Source organism: Nestor notabilis, unplaced genomic scaffold, assembly GCF_000696875.1.
Source record: "Nestor notabilis isolate BGI_N333 unplaced genomic scaffold, ASM69687v1 scaffold32966, whole genome shotgun sequence".
Lineage (NCBI taxonomy): Eukaryota > Metazoa > Chordata > Aves > Psittaciformes > Psittacidae > Nestor > Nestor notabilis.
Genome location: NW_009932969.1, coordinates 829 through 12,366, shown reverse-complemented (window position 1 = coordinate 12,366; position 11,538 = coordinate 829). Strand labels below are relative to the sequence as shown.

The following is an 11,538-nucleotide window of genomic DNA, read 5'->3' as shown; positions in this document are numbered from 1 at the left end:
CCAAACTATTAGTTGCTGCCAGATGGTACCAGGAAATCCAAGTGAAAGAACAGGAAGGTGGAGCGGCAGAGGATGTAAAGCAGCACCAAGGAAGCTCAGCTCTCTACAAGGCCTGTGTTCTTTCATAACAGCTTGAATTTTTGCTGCCTTCTGGTAGATGGTACAACAGACATTGCTGCATACATCTGTGGGCTATTAAAGTTCTGATTTTCAATGCACCTGGGTTATTCTTGAGCTTTACTTAATCCCCTGAAGCCCACATTTCAACACCTACAGAAGGGCAGCTGGGATGGCAGTGGAGCCCTGCTATGTTTTACTGTGATCTAGATCCTCCACGTCTGTTTATCTCTTTCTGAGAGCTTGCTCTTTTCTGCCTTTGTGAAGTGTTTCCCCTGCCACTGGGAGGCTCGGTGACAATGGAGGATTTACACAACTGGCAGCAGAACTGCAGTTGCTTTAGGAAGCGTATTCAGTAGTTTACCCCTTTCACAGCTTTTCATCCCGACAGCCTCGGTACAAGAAAGGCGCTGCCACCACAAATGCAACCCAGGTTTTTCCTAATATAGAGAGGAATTTATCCCTGTTGGTGCACTTTGTGGAGAAGAGTTTGTTCCCGGTGTTAGCTGGATCGATATCCTTGACAGGGCTGGGATTCAGCTCCTGTAGATACCCCAGGAGGAGGATGACAATGGCTCTCGGAAGGATGATGTGGAGGAGTGCTTGGCAGACTACCAGCTACTCTTGCTGTCTAAATGACAGCAACTCCCTGATGTGTCTGGCTGATCAGACCCTTTACTACCAGCCCACTGAGTCAGAAGACAGTTCTGCTTCCTCTCTGAAGGATTGCCTTGGAAGCAGAGTGTGTGAACGTAATCCTACTGCATAGAGACAGAAACAGATCCCTCCGGTGTTCATCCACATCCTGTGTCTGAAGCCTCTTTGCCACCCGGATGAAAGATGAGCAGTCTGCAGATCTGCAGGATAATTTGACTTTTTAATACTCCAGCATCCCCAAGTTGTTGTAGCTGCGTTAAGACCAGATGTGCAGGCAGCAGAAGGGATTACTCTGTGCAGCAGCTGCTGTTCTTTCTACCAAAGCATATTGATCAGGGTGTGGTGTTGCAGCATCGTTGCTGTTTAACAGAGAATAAAAGAAACAAATAGCTGAGGTGAAAAAGGCAGATTTCTTCCATGTTCTGGACCTGAAGGAATTCTTGGCTGTGCTTGGGCATGGTTAGCTGTCCCCATATGCCTGGGTATTTGTAGAAAGAGAAGTACTTCAGGTAAAACACAGAGGTTGGAGGCCTCTGGGAAGGGAAAGGGAACTAAAGCAACAACTCATGCAGCACAATCTGGATATCTGACACTGGGCAGAGTAGGGCTTTAATGGAAGAACAGGCGCTGCTACTGCAAAGGTCATGTTGGTGAATTACCAAGAGTGTGAGAGCTGATACATTAGCAAGATTAGACTATTAGCAAGATAAGTTCTCTTATTTAATCTCTCCTGATAACCAGAGCCAGTGTTTGGTGCTACTGATAGAGATCTGCAATTCACCTGTTCTCGGGGTGGAGAAGGAAGCAGTGAGCTGGGTTTGACTCCAGGCTGCCTCTTCCTTCGCTTTGCTCATTCCAGCCTTGGCCTTGGCCAGCAGTTCCTTTTTGGGTTTCTGCCTTTCACCCTAGGATCTTTATGCTTCCCTTTCGCAGCAAGCTGGTGTTTTGGCATTGCTGGGAGCGCAGCCCAGGGATTGTGTTGCCAGCTCAGTTCTCATATCCCTGAAACATGCCGCCTGAATATCTTCAGCCTTATAGAGAACAAACCAGACATGTGCCTGGGCTGTGTATATTTTATCCTATGTGTAGTATCACCCACGGACCACTCTGCAGCTTAGATAGTACAGAACAGCCTTAAAATGGTTCTCAGCAGAGTTATTTTTGACTTGACGTAAGGAATTTCCCAGGCAGAACTCCTGGAGGCAATGAACAGGAGGAGATCCTGTTGCTTCCACACTGTCTTGATGGACAGTTGGGAAGGGAGCTGCGAGGTCACAGGACTATAACCATGCATGTGGTGTGCTCTGAATGCTAACACAAGTTTGGTGTGTTTGTTTCCTAATCCAAACAGAACGTCAGAAGCCTTGATGCATGTAGTGTGTGTTTACTGCAGCTGGAGTGGGCCACAGACCAGGTATTTACAGCCACTGGTTTATAAGTTCTCTCTACTTACAGTGGAAGCACAGCTCTCCCATGCCCTGACTACTTCTTTCTTTCTGTCTTCTGTTAGAGAATAGTGACAAAGAAACTACCTCACTGGAAATGCCCTCATTACCAGCTTCTGATGGGTTTCAAAATCCAGTCCAGTCTTCAGGACTAAATTCCAAGATCTGTAATCCCACAAATCAATTACTTGATCGTTCTGTCTCTGCCCCTGCTTCAGTTTGCTCATCCGAATCCAGCCTCACAGAGCCCATTGATCCCAGAGCTGTCAAGTCTTTGGAGTCTTCAACTGAATGCCAGATAACCCCAGAAGAAGAACATCCTCTCTTATCACAACATCTTTCCAGTAGCGCTTCTTTGACAAATAACGACCCTTCTCCCCGGCCAGGGGAGGTGCCCTGTTGCAATCCAGCTTGTCTTTCACAGAAGACACTCAAAGAAGCACTTATTGCTGACAGTCTAAAGGAATGTAAAGCTGAAGAACAAGACGATGGTCAGGAACATCCTTTGGAAGTGACAAAAGCAAATCGTTTGGCTGACACTGCTGCTAAACATGGGCAAAATAAAGATGTAGTTCTGTCCTCAGAACAGGAGGGGAAGCATGAGCTTCCCATAGTCAATCAGACACACAAAGAACCAGAGAAGGAACACGTGAAGGAACAAACTGAGACAACTGACCCAGAACTTCCTTGCCATGTTGGTGGGGTTGAGAAACCTGTTATGGAAGAAGCCAGCCAGCCAGAAAATCCTCCTGTGGAAATGAGAGGAGATGGACTGGAGAAACCAGGTCTTTCCTGTGGGAAAGGGAGTATCCAAATGTCAGCCTCCTTTAGCTGTACGCATACGGAAGCCTTCATGGAAGTAGATGTGGTTGAGCAGCCTGCAGCTGAAGAGCAGAGCTCAGCAAGTGAGCAGAAGCAGCAGGCTGGGAACAGAAGTGGATCCAACCTGAACTTGGATGCCTTTTCCATGGAAGTGGAGTCACTGAAGTCTCCATCCTCCTTGAGTGATCCACTTTCCATCGGCGACGTTCCACAGTCTGAAAGCACTAGTGAGATTCCTGCAAAGTGTACTAATCAGTTGGTGGCTGAAGGCAGCTCTTCCCCTTCCAGCATCCATCAGCTGGACATGGATCCAGGAAGACCTTCAGAAGAGCGATGTTTCTCTCTTGCATCAGCCTTGAAAGAGCTTCACAAACTCTTGGTTATCAGTCGGAGAGGAGAGAATAAAATCCTTGCCTCTGAAGAAGCCTCTCAGCTGGAAATGGCTCACAAAGGGCCAGCAGCACAGCAGAAGGAGCTTTCTGAAGATAAGCAGAAAGGCTTAAATCCAGCTAGCCAGGAACAGAGCTGTTCCTTGTATGAGGTGAGGTCTGAAGGTGGAAAAGCAGAGGGGAAACAGCCTTGTGATTGTGGCACTGAAAACATCAGCACTGGGTCTGGTGGTCACATACAGTCTGCTCTGGGAGAAGGAGCTTCAGAGATTCAGTTTTCAGGTAAGAGTGATTTGGTTGTGGTGAATTCTGCAGCCACATCTGACCAGCAGCAGAGCTCTGAGCAGGAGGAGGTTTTGGCAGGAGGTCATCAGAGTCCGATTAGTCCCACCTTGGACCAGAAGCCGTCTGTTTCCTCTGCACCCACTGTGGATGAAGGTGCACCTCAGGATTCTCAGAGCGTGTTCACAGCAGCACCCAGGAGAAGCAGCAGTTCTGCTCCAGAAGGTCCATGGCTGGGTGGGTGTGAGGAACCACTGCAGAACCCACCAGCTGCCTGTAGTGGACTTGCCTCGGGAGCTTCTGCCTTCCCTGCAGCTGATGTTGATCGGATCCTTGGTGCTGGTTTTACCATGCGGGAAGCTCTTGAGGCTTTGGAACAAGCAGATGGAAATGCAGATCTTGCTCTTCTCATCTTGCTAGCTAAGAGTATTGTTGTTCCTACATAACCACGGAAGAGGTAGCTGACTGGGGTGTCTTTTCTTTTAAAGGACATATCTAAATTACACACCATGATGTACAAGCAGAATGTTGAGCCAGGTTTTTTAATTCTTTGCAGCCAAAGTAACTTGTCTCTTCTGTTTCACTCGTTAGATTTGGCCTTTGAAAAGAACAAAAACGTCCTAGCGTTGTGTGGACAGGATAGCTTTTAATTATGCATACTGGATGAAAATTCATGGGTTTATTTCAATGTACAAGATTAGAATAAGCTCCAATGTTACGAATAAAAAGCAGAAGCCATTCAGGTGCCCGCCCTGGCCGGCGCAGAGCAGGTTGTGAAGTGAATTGGGGGGGTGTGTGTGCAGGACAGGAGCTGCACACTGAGCTCAGTGCGGCGCTGACACAGCAGCACGTGTCCAAATGGACTCTGGGATCTGGCTTAGCTCTCCTGTGCTTCATAACCTGACGTCTGTGACACTTGTGAAACTATAGTGGCAGCTACTAAAGGTCTGTAGGTGCCCACAGACGTGTAGTGCTCTGCAGGAGGAACACAGGGTGAGGGGGGGTTGGAAACGTGCTGTTTTGGGTGTGCACAGGGAAGGCTGATGCCTATTTTTGCCAAACCCTTTTCTGCTCTTGGGCCAGTGTGTTCAAGTTTACAACATGGGGATAGAAGAAGGGAAGGGATAGAATTTGGTGCTACCAAAACTTAAAGAGACGTTTTAACTTATTTGAAGATGTGCTGGTATTAATTGTAGGGGTGGGGAGGGAAAAGGAGCGTTTTACGTTTTCTTTCTAGCCCTGCCCCACACCATGTTTCCCCCAGACAACCAAGCTCAACCACTGTAAGGCAAAATGATGGAATTATAACAAACCATCCATGTGTTACGGCTCCCTCTGCCCGGGGAAGAATGAACTGTTTCAGTGGATGCATTCTCTATGCACCAAGCAGGGGGTGATCAGATGGATGAAGAAATCTGCTTTGCACTAGTTTTATCTGGATGTTTGGGGATGATCAGCCTCTCAGCTGTGGAAATGCAAACTGTGGGGCACCAGCAGCAGCTGGTGGGTACTAATTTAATACCTCTTCAAAGAGCGAGGGCTCCCCAATAGGGTTTATGAAACAAATGCACTGATGTGGCTTCTGCATTAACCATCGTGGCCTTCTGGGACATCCCGGGTGAGTGATGAGGACTCACCAAGGCTGTGCTGTAGGAAGCCCTTTCAGATGTTCGGGTTTTTTTGGGAGAATGAACTAGTTTGTGATGTTCTGCAAAGCCCCAAAACCCTGCTGGGGCTGGGGAAGGGGAAGGAAAGTGTGGCTGAAAAATGATACCAAATTTGAAGTAGGAACTTTGACTTGGTCCCACTTGCAAATGGCAGAAGTGGCTTTGTGTCAAGTGTTCATCTGGAATCTTCTGCTTTGAGCTAAACCTGAAGCGATGAGTCAGCAGCAGCTGGACACGTGTTTTTGTTCATGGCTTTCATTTGTTGTCATCATTGTCTCTGGCCTGTGTTCCTGGTGTTTTGCTTTCCCTGTTGCTTGGCAGATTTGCCTCCGTGTGTGCAAGGCTTGTTTTCATGCAGGGTGGCATTGACAAACCAGCACAAATTTGGTTTCATCTGTGAACTCGCAGGAGTCTGTGGTGTCGGTGAGCTGCGGTTGTCAGGTTTTTCTTAGATGCTTGGGCAGCCAGAAGGTCCTTTAGAGGAACCAACAGCTTTAAGGCATTCCTCTGTCTGTCAGATGGAGCTTTTGCACGCACTGTGAAGGTACCAGCTAGGCCTGGGGCTCCCAGATGTGTTTAGCTCATAGCCTGCTCTTTATGATGCTGGCAGCAGGCTGTTTGGGAGCCCCTTGCCAGAGCAGCATTGAGTAATTTACTTGAGGCTCTGTTCAAAATGACTTACTGAGGTAAGAACACAGCTTTATCATCTTCACTGGGCAGGTGGTAAGTGTTACCCCTGCTGAAGTATCTTTTTGGATATATTCTCCTTGCAATGAGCACCTCGAATCAGCGAAAGCCCCCTCTTGAAAAGGGTAATGCTCGGGCTGGTACAAGAGTACAGTGTCATCAGATCTCCCTCTAGAAGCCTTAGGAAATAAGATGTATTAGACCCATTCCCATCTGCATCTGGTTTACTGTCAAAAGCAGCAACAAGAATGAGGCTCTCGGATCAGAGTGTCCTCAGTCTGACCAGCTGAAACTGCTCCCGATTGACACCCTGGGGCTCAGTGAGGTGGTCCTGGGGCAACCCCCCATCTGGTGCAGACACCAGCTGCAGGTCGGCCCTCGGGTGCGCGAGAGCTGAATTTGCACCCTTAGCCTGCAGGTTGATCTACTGCCAGCTTCTGGAAGCATCAGATAGTGGCTCTTCAGTGGTATATACCCTTTTCGTATTTACACTTCATGGTTTTAGAAGCAATTGCTAATAGCTAGGCAAAATACTGCTGCTTTGCACCAAGCTGGTTAAAGGCTCTAGTTTTATGGCCTCATTTACTTAGACTGCATATACAGAAATTATGCTATAAAAGCTTTAGAGCATCAGCCAATTTGCTTCAATGCTCAGATTTATTCTTTGTCAGATATCATTTTTGAAATCTGCCCTTCTGCCAAAGCTGTTACTGAAGCATTTATCAGTAGTGCTAGAATTTCCTGGGTAACTTTCTCTGGACTGCTAGAAACAGCCTGACCCCAACTGAGAAATACTTGTAGACCTATTTTGATCAAGTTAGTCCAAGCCTGGTGACTTAAATCTCTCAATTTCAGAGCCTTGCTTTGAGTGAATGGCTACGTGCTGCTAAACTAGAGAATCAGGTTTTTAGGAGCAAGATTTACATTGGAGAAAACTGGGGCCGTGGTGAGTATTTAAGGTTAAAATAAAATGTACTAGAACATGTATTTAGTGAACGTTGTCTAAAAGTTGTCTTCTGTTTTAATGTGCATGTGTGTCCTCTCTGCTGTATGCACACATCCTTTGCTCAGCTTTTAGCAATCTCTCAGCTGATCCCTGGCCCACAAAGTGGGAATACCTCTATGTAGACTGCTACAGCTTGTTGGCTAGAGCAGGGGATCAAGGCAACACCAAAAGCTGTCCAGGTTTCCAAGGAGCCATGTATCCTGGCCTCTCTTCACTCTCTTCTCTTCCCCCTCCTCATTAATCACTGCTCCAATGTACTAATGTTACATCAGCTTAGCAAAATGATTTCACTACAGGAAGTCCATCTGTAGAGAGCAAAGCAACACTCAGAGGCTGCTTCATAAAGATGCCAGTGCCTGTGGCATGCCCCAGTGGGTCTGCACAGCTTGTTTCTGGGTGTTTGCTGGAGCCACTGTGGTCGTGCCTCTTGCTGTGGGTTTCTGGGATGTATTCTTAAGGATGCCAAAGGAATTTACTCAGCCTCTTGCTAAATGCATTTCTGTACACGAGGCTCTAGGTGAGCTGAGAGGTGATTTTCAGTGAAATACCCACATCTGACAGTTTCTGGGCACAGATAATGGTGACAAGAGGAGGAAGTGTATCATGGTGATGGTCCCTGGCATGTTTTACCTGCTGCTGGACGGAGCTGAGCTGCATTATCGTGACAATCTCTGCCTTGTTGCTACGTATGTTCAACTTTCTACGTAGACACTTGGTCTCCAGGACTGTTAACCTTGTACCTCCTCAATATGTTCCCTTCTTTCTGTCTCCCCTCTTGCTGTCTCCTTTCCTCAAAAGTAGCAATATTTAAGTGTACTTGCTGAATGCTTAACTTCCAGGTAAGTTTTCTTTAACACACTATGCCATTTACAAATAAAAGGAGGAACAGATCCTAGAGGTTTCTTCACCAGACTTGGACTTCTTGCTGAACAGCTCCCCAGAACTCTCACATGAATTCAAAGAGGAGAAATCCAGAGGTATATCCCTGCCTCTCTCAGAAGTCAGCTTGGGAAGTGGGGTTGGTTTTGGGTACATCATTCCCTTCTGAAGCGTTCAAGATTTCTTCCTGCACTGTGTAGACAAGGCTTAGTCCGTGATCCAAATGTGTAGCAGTTTGGGTTACTCTTCGATGCTTTTTAGCTTAAGAGTTTTACAGACTCACTTAAGGAACTTGAGGGAATCAATACTCAGGAATCCTAAAGCTGGTTGCATTTGTGTCATTTACTCTTCTGGGCTGAACACTGCAGCAGTCCTCGCAGGAGGCTGGCAGGAGGAGTGGTTGTGGCATCAGAGAATGGGATGTGGTTCTGCCCAAAGTAATACACACTTGATTCTTTTTTTGATTTTTTTCTTTTTTTTAATATTGGGGGACTGTTTATCAACAAAATTGATGTGTACAAACATTTGATATTTAAAAAAATGAATAAACACTTTATAATGTTGCTTGATTGGTCTGTCTGTATTTCTGAGCTCAGCAGCTCTGTGCTTGAATCCCTCTCTGGATTCTTTTCCAAATCCAGTGGAATTTCCTTAACATAAATGTTGCTATTTTGAACATAATGAGCAGGAATCATGAGAAATGCCTGTATTCCCCATTGGTGGGGATGGGCTGTTGAATCGAATCCTTCAGACAGGACTTGGAAAAGTATCAGAGTACAACATAAAACAGCAGTTGGCCGCAGCATTGTCCACTGGAAGAATAAAGGAGGCACTCCTCGTGTCTCCTATCAAAACACCCCATTTCCAGCCAGAGTAGGAGATGGGTTTATTTTTCTGGAGCTGGAAGGCTCATGACAGTTTTAGTTAGAAGTAACTTCTTTTAAAGTCCCTTTCTCATAGTGTCTTGTAAAAGAACAGGTTCTGGAAGAGGGGAGTCACTTGTGTGCAGTCAGGATTTGTCTCGTGGAGCAGGAATTCCTTTCTCTTGCAAAACATGCACTTTTCCTTGAGGCAAACACTGAGGTTTTAACCATTTTAAATCTCTGCTGGCCAGAGAGCAGTTGGTGTTTGTACGAGGAGGGGTTATGAATCAGTCACTGTGACAAAGCACTTCTTGAACAGTGGCTTCCTCCTCACGTGCTCAGAGCTCTACATGTGATGCTGGTGTCAGCTAAGTTACACCATTAAGGCAGATATTAATTACGAGGGCAAAACTATGTTTTGATTCTGGTCTTGGGGCTGGAAAGGGGAAGGTTTTAATGTGTGGGCTGCTACAGTCCTGTTCATGCATTGTCCAAAACGGTGGTGGTGATTTCTTCTGCTGGGAGATAATTTAAGGACTAAATGGTTCCCCTAAGCACTACTTTGAGCATTTGGGCCTTGTCCATTCTGCTTCATGAAGATGGTTTTCTTCTGGTACTGTGTATAAGTGCAGATTAAACACTGTTACAGTTCTGTTCCCATTTGGGACTGTCCCAGCCTGGCTCAATTGAGGCATTGGCCCCTTATGTGGCCAAGCAAGGTTCAGCCCCTACGTAATAAATGTAAAGGTTACTGCAAGTTGTTGTGCTTCCCTTGGTTATCTTTCATGGGAGCTTTAGGAGTAGGGCAAGGGACTGCCCACAGAGGCCCTGGGGCCCTAAAACAAGAGGGACGTGGAGCTGCTGGAGCGAGGCCAGAGGAGGTCCTGGGGCTGCTGCGAGGGCTGGAGCAGCTCTGCTCTGGAGCACGGACGAGAGAGCTTGGGGCAGCTGGAGAAGAGAAGGCTCCTTAGGGAGAGCAGCCTGCTCTGGTGGAAGGTGTCCCTGCCCGTGGCAGGGGGTGGAACTGGAGGAGCTTTAAGGTCCCTTCAACCCAAACTGTCCCTTGATTCTGTGATGACAAACAAAGGTTTTCGGTTAGTCACATGGCTGCAGAGGCTGCGTTAAGAGCAGGAGCCGGATGCTGAGAGCTGAGTGTTGAATCATTCGACTTCCTGCACCAGAGCAGCTCACAGAGAGAACTGGTCAACAGAAGAACATGATTGAGCCATCACTCACACATTCCTTAGTGCCACTCACTTGCTTCTCTTGTTTATAGCACGTGCCTGGTTGCTGCTTTGCCAAATGAACCACGGTTTTGGGCAGGTTTGTCACTAGGATGGGATTTGGGAAATTCTGGCTTTTGGTTCCCTCTTGGCATTAAATTCATTATCTGCTCTTTCTCTGGGGGTGAAGGAGCCCCTCGGAAGTGTAATCACTCCACTGTGACCTAAGTGCCTTTAACAACCAAGTTTACTAATTACAAGGTGCTGTCAAGGTTGCCTACACAAGCACTGAGTCATGCAGACAAGGTGAGGGGTTGGTGGCTGAAATCCTCACAACAGCAGCTGCCAAAGGGGTCTGTTCTCAGTCCCTTTGCTGTCTTAGCCTGATAAGCCTGTGGTTTCTTCCTTGCTTTTTCCTAATACTGTTCATTTTTCCTGCCTAAACCTATACTGCTACTTCCCAAAATGTTTCTTGTGCCTCTTTAATTTCCTTCTGGATCACTGGCAACATCACTGCACAGTAAAGTGTGGATCTCATGAGGACGGGATCTTGCACATAACACACTCTGCTGCAGGGGATGAGATCCACCTCAGTGACTCCGAGTTCTTTGCTATCTGTTTGTGCCAAGCGCCTCGATGGCTCCTCTCTTTGGGGTCATCTTCCATGCTAACTTTGGGCTGTAAATACTGAGCAAAGAGTTAGAAATCTCTCGGGATGAGAGTAGGAAGCAGAGCAGCATGTGATGGGGGTGGTTGGTGCCTCCTGTGCTTATCCAGGGAGACTGGGAGCTACCTTGAAGTGCTGGGAGCAGGGAATTTTCCATGTAAATCTGTAATTGTGGTGGGCGCTTTAAGGGATTACAACCAACTTGTTTTACTTGGACTAAAACAAAGATTTGGGGCATTCAAAACATCCAGGAAAACTGTAGGAGACCAGGAAGTGTTCTGCACCATGGGATTATAGAGGTGGATACGCTGCGTCTGGTGCCTCTGGAGCAATGGAGAATGCAAACAGATGCACTGACCCACTGGCTGGTGCTGTGGAGCTTTTCTTTACACCCTCAGCATGCTTTAAATCCTAAAATTCACCAGTAAGGAATAAACCAGTGCGTTGGATCTGTTGGGCTTCTTGTCTTTCCAGTGACCTGTTGGGGATCAGGCTTGAGTGTTTCATGCTCAGGACTGCTACTGAGTGGCTGGGTGTGCACTTCAGTGGGGTTGTTTCCTCGCCCCCCAGCTCAGCAGGAGGGTTTTTCCTTCTTCCCTTGGTGCCCAGACAAGCTCTGATCCTTGCTGGCGTCTCAACACAACGTTCCTGCTTCTCCAGCCACTGGTGGGGACCTGAGGAAAGAGGATTCTCATGGTTTGGCTCAGTTTTAACCCAAGCCCAAGGAGCTGTGCTCTCGTCCCTTCCCCGGGAGTTTCAACCAGGCTCTCCAAGGCTGTGGAACTGGCTGGGCCGTTCCTGCGACTGCAGGGTAAGAGCAGGCTTGGTCTGGCG

At 47.3% G+C, this 11,538-nt stretch overlaps 1 protein-coding gene across 1 annotated transcript; it reads left to right on the top strand.

Moving 5' to 3' along the window:
- Positions 1 to 2,316: 2,316 nt before the first annotated feature.
- On the top strand, positions 2,317 to 4,158 carry RSC1A1 (regulatory solute carrier protein, family 1, member 1). The gene is made up of 3 exons (XM_010016646.1): positions 2,317 to 2,610; positions 3,133 to 3,582; positions 3,973 to 4,158. Exons 1-3 carry the CDS (start codon positions 2,317 to 2,319, stop codon positions 4,156 to 4,158), a joined length of 930 nt encoding a protein of 309 aa, XP_010014948.1.
- Positions 4,159 to 11,538: the final 7,380 nt, after the last annotated feature.